The following is a 16546-nucleotide window of genomic DNA, read 5'->3' as shown; positions in this document are numbered from 1 at the left end:
CCTTATTTGGCGTTTATACAATATCTTCTTATCATTTAAAGGTCAACCACCGCCTTTTATCTGCTGAACATATAATAAATAAGAATCCATTTTAGTTAGATTACAAGCAAAGAACTCATTGCAAGACATTCTTATCATTTTTTAAATGACATCCTTATTGCTTTGAATAAGACAATCTTGCCTTTATTAACTTGAAACTATATATGTAAGTAAAGAAAAAAGAGAAACATGATCTACATACACGAACTTGTGATTTATTCACAAAGAAGAATAACAGTTTCCAGTACACGACCTCTACATATGGCCTGGCAGCAAGAACTGACAACCAACAGGGAGTGGTGTAAAAGATGAACATTTGGAAACATGAAAACACTCAAAAGGTTTGTGTCACAAGACCAAGGCACTTCCATTCAGAAGCTTTACCAACACAGCATCCACAGGTGGGAGCTACCAGTTCTCCTTCACAATTTTTGACTTCTCAAGTATAAACTTCCCTTCTTTGTACTTCTGCGTCTCCTCATAAGCTCTTTCATATTTCCAGCCCAACACTTCACGACAATCACAGCAGTAGATATCAGCAACCGTATGCAGTCCTGTCATTAGCTGCCTATCTTCCTTTGGCCCCACAACTATGTTCATTGTATGAGAAAACAGAAATGCGCGCCCATTCGTCCCCTGAGATCATTTTGGAGGTTGCAAAACATAGACTATATCATTCTCCGAGAGTGCAAGACAAGCAAAAAAAAATATGATGCATATATGTCAAACCAGCAATTCCCTTTAATTCAAATCCAGTATCTTCAGTTCCAAATCATTTTGAGAAATGTTTGCAATCTTGAAATTGAATCTTTAGAGAATCGCCAATAATGTGGCTTCATTTTCTCCATATGTGCATCGAACAATTTACGATACGGGAGGCATAGTATAGATGGAAAGAAACAATCTGCAAGAGTAATCCTAAATCACATCAAGTATAAGCAGAGTGATGCAAGTGTTCTTCACCTGAAAAGCTTTCGAAATGATATCATCATGAAGAGCAACATTGTTTCGGCAATTGAAACAGCTGTAAAATCGAGGCCCAACGACTTCAGCCATCAGCGCCCAGACCTTCTCGTCTTCAATTGCCCCAATTAGGAAAAATATGAATCAGAATCCAACATAAACGCGAGTATTTGCAACCACCAGAATGCATCTAAGACATCAAAGATTAGAAACCTAACCGCCCAACCTTCTCTGCAAAACAAAAAAATCAAATGGGAAATAAGCAAAATTAAACAAACCTCTAAGAGATAAAAGAACTTCTACCGCTTCCTCCTCCTGCCACTTTCCTGCAAAACCGATCTCCCATTATCCGATCTCCGACAACTTGTCAGGCAACGATTAAAATCCAAGAAAAAAAAACACGGCCGCATAAACCGAAATGATACGGGAGTTAGAGAATTAAGTTAATTAACCACTGAAAAACTCGACACAATACCATGGGAAACAGGGTTTACTAACCAAACAAGCGATGAATTATTTTAAAAATAATATACTGATAGGAGCAAAGTCAACTGGGAGTCTGGAGTATACATCAGAAAACTCAGGCATCCATCAACAATTAACAGATTAAAATTTGGTTAAAGAAAAAAAAGTGCATCACGCTGGAAACCATCAGGTGTGAAAGAAAATGAGGGGATTCCACCAAAAAAAAAAAAGAGAAAGAAAATGAGGGGAGAAAGAGATCGTGAAAGGGAATTCAAAGTCAACTGGGAGTCTGGAGTATACATCAGAAAACTCAGGCATCCGTCAACAATTAACAGATTAAAATTTGGTTAAAGAAAAAAAAGTGCATCACGCTGGAAACCATCAGGTGTGAAAGAAAATGAGGGGATTCCACCAAAAAAAAAAGAGAGAAAGAAAATGAGGGGAGAAAGAGATCGTGAAAGGGAATTCAAATCATAATGTGAACAAAAACCCATTAAAAAAAAAACCCGTCATTTCTTTATGGGATAAGAAGTTGTACATAATTTGTCTGAGAAAAAAAAAAAAGAGGTTTTAGAGATTTACCATTTAATCAACCATTGAACAAGCATACAGAACCGAGAGAAAATAAGACTGCAAAGAAAGAAAAAAAAAATTGATTCCTTTCTTGGAAGGCCCTGAAAAATATGGAAGAGAAGAACGAATTGTTGGTTAATTAAAGGAGGAGGGCAGGAAGAGGCAGAGATTAATTGAATGATGATCCAAGGGACCTGGCCTTCTGACGCCTTTAGCCGGGGAGAGAGAAGAGCGGAGAGGGGTTAGGGTTTTTTATTATTTTTCCCCTCTTCTTCTTCTCCGTCTTCATCGAAAATGCTATGTGCACCCCGAACTTTACCCAGAAGGCTGCAATTCGGGACTTTGGTGAACCGCTGAGGGATAAAGCCGTTACGCCCCACTTGTCACTTTGTGAACTTTTCAAGGGGATGCCATCTTTCGCGTGAAAACTTTTGTACTCCGGAATTCCGATCGCATCTAATTCCTAAATTATATTATCCCATTTAATACCTAAATAACTAATCGATATGTGTCGATTTGTTTGAGTCTGGACTCAATCAAGGCTTGGGCCTGTGGGGCTTGGTTGGGCCACTTTGGTCTCAAATCGAGTTAGATGAGGAACGAGCGGTCGGTAAGAAGCATCGAAGCTCGAAAGTGAGCCCCATGAATGAGTCAACTCTCGAGCCAAGAATGTGCTCGTATTCTTTTCTGTGAGTTGGGCTCGGAGCCTCGGGCTTATTTTCTATATTAATGATGTCGCTATATGGAAGGTAAATTTGGTTAAAGGCATGCTCATATTATCACTTATTTATTTTTGAAGATTATGAAAGTTACATAAAACTAAATAAGATCACAAATAGAATTGAATATTTGAATGTAGATTGAATATTTATATGTTCATATCCCTGTATTTATTTTTGGAAAGACTATATTTTTGACCCTTCAACTTTGCCCGTATATATATGTCCCTACTTTAGAAATTTTTAATTAGATTCCTAATATTGCAATTCATTTTGATGTGATCCTTTCATCAATCTCTTAATTAACACTATTAACTACTATCCATATTAAAACAATGAAAATACCCTATCACCCATGCTATCCTTCTTCTTCTTTTCTTTCTTTTTTTTTTTTTTTTTTTTTTGCTATAACGGATGGTTCATACACTTCTAGTATGGATACATCTAAAAAAGTCAAAAAACAACATATCACGGAGTGCTCTAGATAGCTCCCTTTTTTCGACCCATAGGGTTCTCCCGGAGTAATCGACTATATACAAGGTCATCCAATCCACAGCCTCATTAGTCTCTCTGTAAACATGTTGGCCTGAAACACAATATTGCCTCTTACTACGGCCCAATCGATCACGGATGCCCTTGAATCCAGCTGATAACTATGGCTGAGTCATCCTTAAGTAGTATTACTCTGGCCCACAAAATACGCCATGCATAACCCAGACCAGCCCACGCCACTCTCAACTTTGCCTTTAGAATAGAAGTGTCAAAGATCTGGCACCCGCCAGCAGCAACCACTCTAGAGTCCGAGCCCCTAATGACGAAGCCTACACCACCTCTCCTACCACTATCAAGCATGCCATCCTTCCTTCAAACACTTCTGCACGTCGATTTCATCCATCCCACCATTTTGCCCTCCTCCAAAGACCATCTGCCATCTCCTAACCTCTTCCTATCTTTCTCTTTAAAGCATCTTCATATATCATCCGTTACCATCATATTTGCATAAGTCAGAGATCACCAAAATATATAATTCTTAATTTTTAGCTTATTTTACTGGTTTCGATAATGATCGATAGCATAGATTTTTAGTAAATTTTAGAATCGAGAGAAATTGATACCTTCTCCTCTTAAAAGATATGTAGTACAACTCGTCGCATGTTCAAGAGAGAACTTGATACCTCCTCCGCTTAAGAGATACGTAGTGCATGTCTCGCCACATATTCTCGTATTCTGCACGTACTATTCAATATGATTTACTATCTCAAATTGCTTACGAAAAAAAAAAATCACATGATCCAAAAAAATAGACAGTTTATATAGCATGAAATAATACATATTTTGATCATTTGATGCATAGATTATAAATCTCGAAATCACATAATTTTTTATGTATAAACAGTTTGAATATATTAAATCATATCCAATGGCACGGATCATTGGTATGGAACATCCATTATTTAATTCAAAAAAGATATAAATTGATCACCTTCTTATAAAACAAACTAAAGCTTTAAGAGTATTTAACAACTTTTTCAAGGGGGTAACTACTGTCCAACAAAAAAGAACAAAAAGGGGACTGACCGCTCCTATGGATCAAAATTAATCAACCGTATCGTAGTTGGTGCCATAATCATTTTGCATTAACGGATCCCTAACACATTCACGGGTTGCTGGCTGTCGGTGATAGGTGACATCGATGTCATGTCTTTCATCATCATCCTTGTTATAACAACAAACCAATGCGCGCAAACTTGGTTTAACATATAATCGGAAAATTGACTTACTGTTCACTTGACTTCCACAAGAATATTAGCCCCGGTTCTCTCGAATATAACTCCCGACAACTTAATCGAATAAAATTATCTTTGGGATTCTTTTTCTAAGATCATGACTCGGGAAACTAGCAAACAAGTGGAAAAGGGGGATGCGATATCCACTAATTAAGCGACACATCATGCAAGAAACCCAGCCTTTCAGCATCTTCATCTTTCCGGTATTCCAATTGGAAAACTTTCTGCTGAAGTTTAAGCCTTGTGGTAACCCTGTGATCCATGGAATTCCAGGGTCTTTCCTCTCCTCTTCCGAATGATAAGTAATAAAAGATACAATCCAGTCAGCAGCTGAAAGATGTTGTACTTCTGCAATAGCTGTCGGACATCCTCTAATAACGGATGGCCGAGCACCTCTAGCTTTTTTTTAATAGAAATCACTCAATCAATTTTAGTGTATTTGCTTCTAGAATAATGCATCGGGCCTTGGGATCCCAAACACCCCACGTCGCTCTCAGCAGCCATCACCGCACATTTTGCACGACACCAGGATGAGGATAACGAACACGAGAGACGCGTCGCGGGCGCTGTGGACTTTCCTTTCGGCCCCGAGCCGTCCCGGTCGGCCAACCCAACCGAAACGCACCAAACACGAAGCCGAAAAGGCCTCGACCCCGCGAAGCTTCCACGAAACCTCCCCTCCAAGAATCGTCCCAACCAGCCAAGCGGCCCCTCCCTTCCTTTCCATAGGTCGCGGTCGTCACGTCCGGCCTTATCGCAACCTCCTCCTTCGTAGAAGCTGTTAAAAAGAAACTATTTTTTAAAAAAAATCGAATAAATACGCGGCTATTAAATAGGAGTGACCGCTTCTTCATTGGCTGTCATAGACGAAAGCAAGAGAAAAGAAAACGCTTCTTCTTCTTCTTCTTCTTCTTGAGAGAGTAAGGAAAAAAGGAGTGATGGCGGAGGAAGGGGATCGGACGGAGGCCGTGGCGGCAGGGGAGATGGAGTACGAGGACTTGATGCCGACGATGGCGGAGAAGCTGGAGGCGGATGAGTTCGTGAGGGAGCTGTGCGGGGGGTTCCGGCTGCTGGCGGACCCGGGGAGGGGGCTGATCACGGCGGAGAGCCTGCGGCTGAACGCGGCGGCGCTGGGGATGGCGGGGATGACGGCGGAGGACGCGGCGGCGATGGTGAGGGAGGGGGATCTTGATGGAGACGGGGCGCTCAACCAGACGGAGTTCTGCATCCTGATGGTGCGGCTCAGCCCCGGGATGATGGAGGACGCGGAGGCCTGGCTCGAGAAGGCCATCGCCAGGGAGCTCGCCAAACCCTCTTCGATTTGATTTAATTAGTTTAATTTAATTTAATTTAATTGTCTAATGTGGACATGGAAATCGAAGATGGTGACGAGATTGGCATGGCTAATCGCGTCCCTTGCCTTGCATATGTTTCCATTGTAATGATACTTGGTATTGGATAGAGTATATTGTTTTCAGACACTATTTCACTTTTTTTCTCATATTTATTTATTTATCATTTTCAAGAGATTTCCGATCGTAGTAAAATGCTGTAGTAGATAATTAAGTTAAAGATAGGCTCCATCTTCGATTTATCAAATTATTAAGTACACTCAAAGTTACTTGAGGTTTGCCTACTCCTCTCTTTTTGTCCAACAAATCTTTGTTAATATTATGTTGGGATGCATGTACACGGTCTCCAAATGTATGTTTAATTGTATATAGAGGGATTGATACTGTTTTGGATCTCTCATCATCTCAGGACAGCATTGATCATGATCAAAGGAAATTTATAGTTTTGTTGTCAAATATATTTGTTCAACAAGTTTAGTTGATAAAGTTGTTAGGCGTTGTTAGCTGGATCGGGGAAATGGAAAACAAAATAATACACTCAATTTTGCAAAATTCTCTTGGTTCGTAGAAAAAGAAGTAGATAGTGTGGCCAATAGAAAAACAAAGAAATGCCTTAAAAAATTTTAAAAAAATAGATTGAAAAATAATATTTTTATTGAAATAAGATTCTCATATTTTATAAAAAAAATTATGGGGATATGAGAAAGCTACTTTTCTACCGATTGAAAATTAGAGTCTCTCTTTTTTTTAAAGTACTCTTAAGTCATCAAATCCATGGGTATTTTATACAACTTTTTTAGAAAAGTAGATGCTCAACCAAACATAAGCCACTCTCGAATGTGTCACTTTTTCATGATCAACCAAACATTCCAAAATAATTTTTTCAGGCATCATATTCCCCTAAAAATCATTTTTTCAAAAAAAATATTTTAAAAATAATTTTTTCTATGAACCAAGCAAGTCCTTATTTCATCATGTGTGGTATCAAGCCCGCAAGATTCCATAATGATGGTATGAGAATGTGTATGTGAGGCAATGCGTGGCCTTGTTAAAAAATTTTGAGGCCAAAAGAATGTCTGTGTGCCACCAAAGTGGTTGCCTAGTGGTACTGGGCGGGGATTCTAACCTCATGGTCCTAAGTTCAAGTCGCTACGGCAACGATTAAAATGTGGCTTCGGCCACTGCTTAGACATGAGATATAGGACCGCTCTTGGACCGCCAGTAGCCGGGGTGGTGCGAGGTGTGACGTATCCACACGTGGGACTCGAGCTAGAGCCCAGAGGGGTAGCTGAGCCAGGCCCACGGGTGGGGAAGGCATGAGTAAAACCGGTCGGGGTGCCCAACACACGGCCATTTCTGCCTGCATCAAACATTCTCCTGGCGGGGCGGGGGCCCAGTGGGGGCTGCTATGCAAGGATGGGGTTGTCCCTTCCTCCCCCTACCCCTTTTGGATTAGCAAAAAAAAAAAAAAAAAAGAATATCTGTGTATTTCGAAATTGGCCCTGTCAGGCCTAGATCCAGAGCATGACATGGTCGTGCTATCGAGGGATACAACTCATAATAACACGAAGCCAAATATTTTATTTAGCGTCCAAATTCATCTCAAATAAAATAGAAGAATTAGAAATCTAATTTTATTATCCATTAAATGCAACCATTATTGGTTCAGTGCTTCAAATCCAAACATAAATACCAAACTCATATTTCTCAAAATTTAGAAAATTACTAAGCTACATATTCATAATCAATTGAAAAACTAAAATTCTACTATATAAATCGTCAAGCTTGCTAGCACGAACTCTAAGTCTGAACCATTCTTCGTCCCTACTGATCCTATTCGCTTAGAGAGAGAAAAATAAAAATAGAGATTTATGAGCAACACAGCTCAATAAGTAAAAGTTTCACTACCTTACCAGATCAGGCATGAGGTTTTGCAAGAATCGTTACATAAATAATGTGAAAATAATAATTATTGCAAGATAGAATATTTCATAGTATTATATGATAAAATAAGTCATAAAGTCAATCATGCATGCAATATCAACAATATATCATAAACAGGGTTCCATGTGTATAGCATAAATAAAATTATAAATTATTTACTATTTTACCATACCATTGATCAAATTACTTTTCTCAGACTAAATGCTAAGGTCACTATTATATCCTAGATAAGGCCGTAATCGACAACGCCAACCACTATTACCCATTGATAGGATTGTATGCCAACTACTATTACCTGCTAGTGGAGTCTTATGCAAACTGCTATTACCTATAGGAAGCAAAGGGCAAATGACAATAGTGGCCGGCTGGCCAAATTCGATTGAAGAAGACCAAAACAGGGGTGTCCCGTTTTGAAAGAAGTTTCGGCAATTGTCGGCTCAAACCAAAGGGAAAAAAGACCCAAAACATCCAAGGAGGAGAAGAAGATAAGGACTCTTACCTCAGTCTGGCGAGGCGTTCCGGCGACTCTTTCTGATGGAATCGGAGGAAGAACCTTGGGAAGAATGCTTGGAATCGACGATGAACTTTGGCAATTTCAGTGGTGAAACTCAAAGGAGAAGGAGAAGGCCTTAAATAGATGATTCTTAGTATTTTTGGTTGGTCTTTGGATCGCCCTAGGACTCCCCGAGTCCGGAGATATCGGAGGAGGAAGAAAACCCTAGTTGTCTACTTGGATGGAGTCCAGGCCGCCTAAAGAAAAATGGATTAGATGTCACCTCGAGTCGAGTTTATCTTCTGGTAGATTCCTCCCAATTTTTGGGATGAAAGCTAGCAATTGAGTATATTCTTCTTTCAGGCAGATTAGATGGTCCAAATATAACTCTGTCACCTCCAATTGAGATCATTCTACTTTCTTTCTCCCTTTTCTTTTATGATATATTAGATAGTTAAAATGTGACTCGATTATACTCAACTTTTCTCTTGCCCGAATGATTCTCCAAAAATGAATCAATCCAAATTTGTTCAATTATTCATGAATTCTACAAAAATTCTGTGATTTATTCATAGCTAATTTAAGAAATTTTAGTGCGCTACAAATTAATGATGTCATATATTCTTACTAGCAGTGTTGTTTCTTATTATCATTTATTATTATTACCCTTCCTATCTTTTTTTTTGAGTAAATAAATTTACAAATATTTTGGAAAGCTCTTTTTTGTTTTACTATTTTCTTCTAGTCATAGATTGTCCAAAGTCTTTCCAAACTCTTAACGGATTCATCAGATATATATTTTCTGAATTCCATATCATTTATCTCTAGCCGAATTCTTCCCAAATGCCGAATTAAGTGACTATAATACAATGAATGCCAACCTGCATCTGCCCACAGAAAGAAATCTCAGTTCTCCAGGTCCAAGTAATATCGTCGGGGGTTAAGTTAGCCCATGGGTCAAGGGTTCCATATTTCGGTCCAAGACCTCCGTGAAATCTTTGCCTTGGCAACACATCAAGCACGGGCTTGCCCATCATTTCATACTTAGTTTACTACACAAGGGCAAGCCCACACAGTTTCTTTTTTCTTTTTCTTTTTTTTTTTTTTTTGGTACAACAGCAGGTCATACTCTACGTGTGTGGATGCAGCCAACAAAATCAGAAAACAAAAGGCCAAAAAATGGAGTGGGCACTGCGTCGCGCATCGTCCATACAAATCCTCCAGAATGGTGAACCGCATAGAAAACAATCTAGTCTGCTACACCGTTTGTTTTCCGATAGATATGCGTGGCCTGCTGAGAACCACACTCCTCCAGTAGTCTGCATATATCGAGTAGCAATGGCCTGCCCTCGCCAGCACGTCCCCGACCTCGGATCCAGTCAATCACCGTAGCCGAATCGCCCTTAAGAATGAGTCGGTCCGTTCTCAAGATCCGTCGGACAAAGGAGATGCCCTCCCAAGTGGCTCTGAGCTCAGCATACACCATAAAGGGGTCGAAAATCTGCTAACCTTCCGCCGCCACAAATCTGGACTCATGATTCCGGATGACGAAGCCCGCGCTTCCGCATCTCCCGTCCTCAGCCCACACAGTTTCTTAGGAAATAACTTCTTGTCCCAACTAATATGATGCTTACCCTTCTTTTGGGCATAATTATCCCAAATAAACCCTCGGTAATCTTGGCAATTTGGATCCAACACACCGTCATGGATCCAAGTAGAAGCCATCCAATAATTTGGTACAGAACCCAAGATTGAACAAGGGTTATACGTCCACTTAAGAGAGATGCTCCCTCCTCCACCTTGACAATTTCTTTTCAATTTTGTGCCGGATTTCATTAGCATCACGCCTAAAAGTACGCTTACCAACCTAAATAAGTAAAAAGATTCATATTTCTACATATTATTCTGCTCAGTCTACGACGAAAATGGTTAGATGGCAGCAACGATGTTTTTAACTCTCTTTACCTTTTGATCCGTGATGACCTGATATTGCTGAAGTACTTGACTGACGGCATTAGTCTTCCATTGCTGCTCTTGAGAAAACAATGACATCATCTGCATAGAATATATGACAAATTCTACTTCTGTTTCCAATATCGATGCCCTGAATAGCTTGCTCTTGCATCTTGGAAATCAGTAATCCTGTGAGAATCTGAGAGCAAGAACAGACAACGAGACAGGGGATCACCTCATCTTCTCTCTGTTTGTTATTTCTTGCTTGAAATAGGCAAGTGAGCTTCCAAAAAAAGATGATAAAAGGAGGTAAGCCCTTCAGTATAGATTAGACTCAACCTTCCACCATCTTGGCACTGAGAGACGAAGTTTAGATGGGAGCAGGTTCATGCATTTCCTTTGCACTATCATTCATGGCTTAAGCCAAGTACACCAAAGATCAAAAAACCAGCTCATTCTGGCCAACGCTATGGCTTCCAAGTCTTTCACTGCCACGAATTTCACCACCCTAGGTGTTGTCTGCCTCGAAACAAGACAGGAGTTATATATTCTACATGAAAATATGATTCATCTTTCTTCACCCAAACCTATTGATGGATCATGCAATTTGAGATACATATAGGGCTCGTTTGGTTCACGGAAAGTATTTTTTCTCCTAGAAATATGATTCCTGGAAAGCAGATTTCAGAAAAGAGAATGCCTGGGAAAGTACTTTTGGCATGTTTGTGGTTGACAATGGAAAAATGATAGATTTCAGAGTGCTTATGTTTGGTTAACCATCTACTTTCAAGAAAAGTTATATATAATTCCTATTATACTCTTAATAAAAATTAAGCCTTTAATACCTCTTTAATGCCGAAGGATTTTTTTGAGAAAAAATAAAAATGGAGTGATTTTCGGCTCATGGAAAAGTAACTTTCCTATGTTTCTGACTTTTCCATGAAACATGGGAATTATAATCCTATGAAAATACAACTTTTCCGTCTCTCTCCTTTGAAAACTCCAACCAAATAAGAGGGATATCATTATTTTTCCGTTAACCATATTTTCTCCCTTCTTTTTCCGCGAACCAAACGAGCCCATATATAGATAAATAAAAGTTGGAGTGCTTTGAGATCCAAGCGTGTAAGATTCAATGGCTGATGCCATAAGAGAACATCAACCAATCTTTCACATGAAATGGAGAAATTATTCCTTAGACCGGGTCTACCACATCGGCTGTAGGGTGAACCTATAACGGATTGCCACTAGACATGCCTTCCACCTCAGCTCAGAGTTAAATAGAAACTAAACCGAGGATGCGGCTGAGCTCCGTCCACGTTCGAATCTTCTCTCTCGAGCGCAACCCTTCCCACTCCTCCTGGGCGCTTCCTCGCAGAGTGTTCGTCGTTGGAGTTCTCCAGTCGGGAGCACTGGTATCGGCCTCATACATGGCGGCGGTGGCGGAGACCGTGGTATAGGGCGAGGCATCCAACCTCTGGTCCTTGCAGGAGGAATCGACGACACTACCCTTGCCAGGAGGATCGTCACCCTCAAGAACCAGGGGATCGTCGCGACGATAGAAGGAGAGGGAAAGGGATTAACGGATCTAATTAAGGGCAAAGATGGAGGAGGAGGATGAGACGTGGAGGCAGAGATCGGAGAGGGTTTGCTTGGAGGCGTGATGGACGTCGAGCATGGTTCTTGGGTGCCTCGACGTGATGCAAAAGGTGGAGACTGGGATAACAGAGTGAGGTCCTCGATGTTGGGGATTCCGATCGATCTCCTACTCGAGGACCCGTCCCTCGTCTCTGTCGCCGCCATCCTCGGCGGTGGCGGCTAGGTAATCAAATTCGCTATCGTTGGATTCCTCCCACATTACGGGAATTCAAGATCCAAGGAGAGGATTCTAAGCTAGCGTTTGGAGAAGGGAGGCCATGGAGGCCATTGGGATTTGGGTGGCTGGAGATGACGGAGGAGGAGAGGACGACGGCGATGGTGGTGGTGGTGGTGTTGTAGTGGGAAGTTAGATATTTCGAAGGGCATGAGATTCTAGAAGACAAAACTGTTCCTTAGGCTGAGGTGGCAAGCATGTGTCCATATGACGAGCCATTATAGGCAATGTCTACAGTTGAGCTAGTAGAACATGTTTAGGGAATAATTTCTCTTCAAAATGAGGCATGGCGGCACTGTTTTTTTTTTCTTTCTTTTTGAAGGTTGAATAGAGGAAATTAGAACTTCCCCCATTGAAAAAAAAACATTATTAGTAAATAGAAGCATATTGTACAGCACTAAGGTTATTAGGACTTATTGGTGGGAGTCAAGAAAAGGAGAAAACAAAGCAAGCACAGATCTCCTGCAATGCATGGTTTGCACTGTAGAGCATCAAACAAGACAGCCTAATATATTATATACAATGCATCTTATCTGATAACCGTTTATGATCTTCTGATGGTGGCTATCGAGTGCTATATAGGACTCTACAATACAAATAGTGCACTGCAGAGGATTCTCGATCGTTATCCTGACCTGTCACTTATTTACGAACCTAAGCCTGTTTAGGCATGATCTATTTTTTTAACAGTGGTGTAACATATATAGACCTAGTTTATGTCCCAAAGGAAGAAGCTTGAACGAGCAAACAGATCATCCGGCTCACTCAATTTACTTCTTGGACTCTGATCACCCAGACATGAAACCAAGAAAGAGGGTTTCCTTGCTCACATACAAATTTATTCTTGAAGAACACCATATATTCTCGAACTCGTAGACGGGAGAACATACATCAAACAGATTCTGCTGGCAACAAACTATTCAACTATTCGAAGTCAGGACATACATAGATATGGAGGCAAGATATCCCTTCTTATTCGACTATACCGAGTACTCCTTCATTTATGGTTGGGTGTCCTCCCGACCCCAGAAACAGACCGGATCTTCTCCTTCACGCGTTTGATATAATCCTCTACTTTCTCATTAATATTCTTCTTTGAGCCTTCATCTGCTGCCGTAGCCGCTGCCTTTGGTGGTGCTGGTTGCGGTATTGTCGCTGCCTTTCGTGCTGCTGGGGTCGGCACCGCCTTGTCGGAGGCCTTCTGAACTGGCACTGATATAGGCGGCGGCGGCGGAGTCGTTGGCTTTAGTGCAGACTTGGGAGCAATAGCCTCTGATGGTTTCTTCTGATCAGTTGTAGGTGGTCTGGGTTTCTTCTGAGGGCTCGGTTCTTTTATGGCCGAGCCCAAAGAGTGGTTTGGCGAAGGATTGGTGGTGGCTTCGGGTTCTTGACCGTGGAGAGCGAGGCGGCGATGTGGTCGGGAACCAGGGTTGAAGGCATCGAAGACCTTCTCGCACATGCCTTTGTGGCTGGAAGTGGTTGTTTCCTTCTTCTCCATCTGGTGTAGAAGAGAGAGAGGGGGAGAGATTGGATTAGTTATGAAGATGGCGAGGTGAGAAGGGTGGTGTATTTAACAAGGGATGGGGTGGTAAGGAGTGATGGCTCCAATCTTGCATGGGTAGTGAGAACGCTGGATGAGAGTTAGCATGGAAGTCGAGTGGGTGGGGAATGCATTGCTTTGCAAGATGCGAAACGCCACTACTAAAGCGTAGTCTTTTTACGTTATCAGGATCATATTCTTCGCTGCTTTTCCGGAATGGAGATGGTCTGTCGTTTTGTAGTTAAATCAGTAAGGAATAGCAGATCATAGAATGTTATTGGTAAACATTGGTGAATGACTACTGAAAGGTACTGGGCATCAGAGATATTGGTTTTGGAGTAGAAACAGTAGAAAACAGCTGTTATTCGAATCACGTAATGGTGAATTCTAATCGGAATCTTTATCTTTAATACGTGTTGGAAGGTAAAAGATATCAAATTGATGGTGGGAATTATTCTCGCCTTTGTCTAATGACTAGAGGGCGACTATCAAAAGTAGAAAGAGGAAATGACAAAGCAGGTGATTTGAGCAACATAGGCGAATCAGATCACCATCAAATAACCATACCGAAGGAGGGTTGCATGACGACACTATTAATTAGCCTGTTATCCAAAAGGCAGACCATCTAGGTTCAGTCCACATGAATCCTCCTTTTGAAAATGTCCAATGTGTCTATGAACAATATCAAAATGAAGAGGTTCATAGAGCTTCAACTGTTCAATAAATCCCAAGGAAGATGTGGATTGATGTCATGGGTCAAAACACTGTAAATTAGGCTTATCTTGTAATTAAAGACTTCAAATCTCACCCAAAAAGTTGTCGAAATGTATTATTTGAATCTCTTGGTCCTGTATATGTACCCAAGATCTATCTAATATAGAACTAAATACATGCTCGTACGAATCCTCATATACTTTCTCCTCAAAGCCCTAGTATTCTCATCAAATTAAGGATTCAAATCAAATCAAATACAATCATAAATACCATGATTAGTCTGTTGCCTGCTCTAAAAAGGTTTATGTTGTAGTATTCCTTAATCGATAAGGGTCGTTGACTAGATCTGCTCTAATACCATTTGTAATGATTCTGAACTTTATCCAAAAATGCCCGTCAAAAAATATTATTTTGGTTCCTTGGTTCTGCTATGTAGTCAAGATCAACTTAATATATGATCAATATATACTAAACACAAACCTGCATAAGTCCTCATTTATCTCTATAGGCAATACTAACTCCATATAGCAAAGGAGAATACCCACCTTTGGATTCTGAAGAGATGTTATGTGATGGTTGTTTTTAGCTAAAGAAGTATCGCAATTTAAAAATATATGAAATAGTTTAATGTTGTACTTAAATTAGATCGTTGAATAGGGGCTTCGGGTGAAAGGACTTTCTGAGTGAAAAGGATAATTGTTCCTAAAAAATAAATTTCATCGCCTAAGGTATTTGGTGAAGAAAAAAGTTTTATTGTCAAGTTCGTAGCCAATGCCCCGTCACTAAAAATCAATACGAAAATAGTAATTCGTCACAAAATATTCAACACTTTGACGAAATGAATTTTGTTGCTAACATATACATGACAGAATAATTCGTCACTAAAAGCAAGTAAACAATGTTGCCTAAATATCTATTTTACCACGAAAAGTCGTCTCTAAAAGTCGCATCCATTATTTTTTATTATGAAAATAATTTTTTCCATGACGAAAGTATTATTGTCATAAAATATTTTGATGATAATTTTTTTTATCACAAGACGATGGTTATTAGTGACAATACTATTTCGTCACTCAAAATTAGACATTCGGATGGAAATCTTTTTCTAAATCCGATTGGATTTGTGCATGGATTTGAATATGCTTACAATTTTAAATATGGGAAGGAATTTTATATACATATATATATATAGATATATATATATATATATATATATATATATATATATATATATATATATATATACATACATTTATAAAGGATTGACAAATCAAGTATTTGGATGGAAATCTTTCTTTTTTTTGTTTGTACGCCCTACTACTTGGCCACTATAATAACATTAGCTTATAATATAAAGTTATAGTTTGTTATACTTATTCTAAACTTGTTCGTATTATAAAATATTTATAATATTTAATAACTTTATTTATAATATATACTATAATATATTGGAATAATAAATTGAATTAAATTGTATTATAATAATATAATATAGGATAATGTAATGTAATTTACATGATTTGTTGATGAGCATTTTAATCACTACAATATTTTTATTAAACCAAAAACAGCCAAATAGAGTTGTTGAAAAAAAAACTCCAAAATATAACTTCTCCTAAGTAGAGTTTTTCTTAGTTTTTTAGAAAATCAAAAAACACTTCCCAATATTTTTCCAAATACTCTCGTATCTCTTGAAAGTACTTTCTGCCCTCTATAATGTATTTTTTGATTCTCCAAAAGGTCTTGCATATAGGGCCTAAATGTACCGATGTGTTTCGGGATACAAGGATGCCATCTGATCTTAATGCTGAAGAATTAGCTTGCTAACTAGTTGCTAGTCCAATTCCTCCTTGTGATAGCCATGGTTCGGTCCACACGATCAAGAGTCACAAAAGAAACCGTTCACCACTATATGAATTTTCTTTATTTTTTGATATCGAAAGGTTTGTTATCATTCTTCCGAACTTTGGTACTCGGCAGCTCCCTGACAACCTCTTCGATCTCTGGCATAAATGGAGGGAAACTGTTTCGAGGAACCATTCATCACTAGCGATTGACACCCTTCTCTGCATCGGACTCTGGTGTAATTGGGAAGAACGCGAGCGATCATCTCATTTTCAGGTTCGAGGCA

At 39.6% G+C, this 16546-nt stretch overlaps 3 protein-coding genes across 7 annotated transcripts; 1 reads left to right on the top strand and 2 right to left on the bottom strand.

Moving 5' to 3' along the window:
- Positions 1-208: 208 nt before the first annotated feature.
- On the bottom strand, positions 209-2413 carry LOC103707712 (protein yippee-like At4g27745). 5 transcript variants are annotated; one of them, XM_008792308.4, is made up of 4 exons: positions 2235-2377; positions 2050-2141; positions 1003-1233; positions 209-675 (listed from the first exon to the last, which is right to left on the bottom strand). In XM_008792308.4, the coding sequence occupies exons 3-4, from the start codon at positions 1093-1095 to the stop codon at positions 448-450; spliced, it is 321 nt and encodes a 106-aa protein (XP_008790530.1). In that variant the 5' UTR covers positions 1096-1233; positions 2050-2141; positions 2235-2377; the 3' UTR covers positions 209-447. The 5 variants fall into 5 exon arrangements, with proteins under 5 accessions (XP_008790530.1, XP_008790528.1, XP_008790526.1 ...); XM_008792306.4 differs by adding an exon at positions 1281-1328 and having other exon boundaries at positions 1003-1192; positions 2050-2375; XM_008792304.3 differs by adding an exon at positions 1281-1328 and having other exon boundaries at positions 1003-1115; positions 2050-2374.
- Positions 2414-5295: 2882 nt separating this feature from the next.
- LOC103707714 (calcium-binding protein KIC-like) lies at positions 5296-6073 on the top strand. Its single transcript, XM_008792309.4, has one exon. The coding sequence runs from the start codon at positions 5485-5487 to the stop codon at positions 5869-5871; it is 387 nt and encodes a 128-aa protein (XP_008790531.2). The 5' UTR covers positions 5296-5484; the 3' UTR covers positions 5872-6073.
- A 7085-nt stretch (positions 6074-13158) lies between these two features.
- LOC120110923 (probable inactive serine/threonine-protein kinase slob2) lies at positions 13159-13659 on the bottom strand. The gene has a single exon (XM_039126970.1). The coding sequence runs from the start codon at positions 13657-13659 to the stop codon at positions 13159-13161; it is 501 nt and encodes a 166-aa protein (XP_038982898.1).
- Positions 13660-16546: the final 2887 nt, after the last annotated feature.

The sequence above is a fragment of the Phoenix dactylifera genome, chromosome 5 (genome assembly GCF_009389715.1).
Source record: "Phoenix dactylifera cultivar Barhee BC4 chromosome 5, palm_55x_up_171113_PBpolish2nd_filt_p, whole genome shotgun sequence".
Taxonomy (NCBI): Eukaryota; Viridiplantae; Streptophyta; class Magnoliopsida; order Arecales; family Arecaceae; genus Phoenix; species Phoenix dactylifera.
The sequence above is the reverse complement of the archived record's forward strand: the minus strand, read 5'-3'. Positions and strand labels throughout refer to the sequence as shown.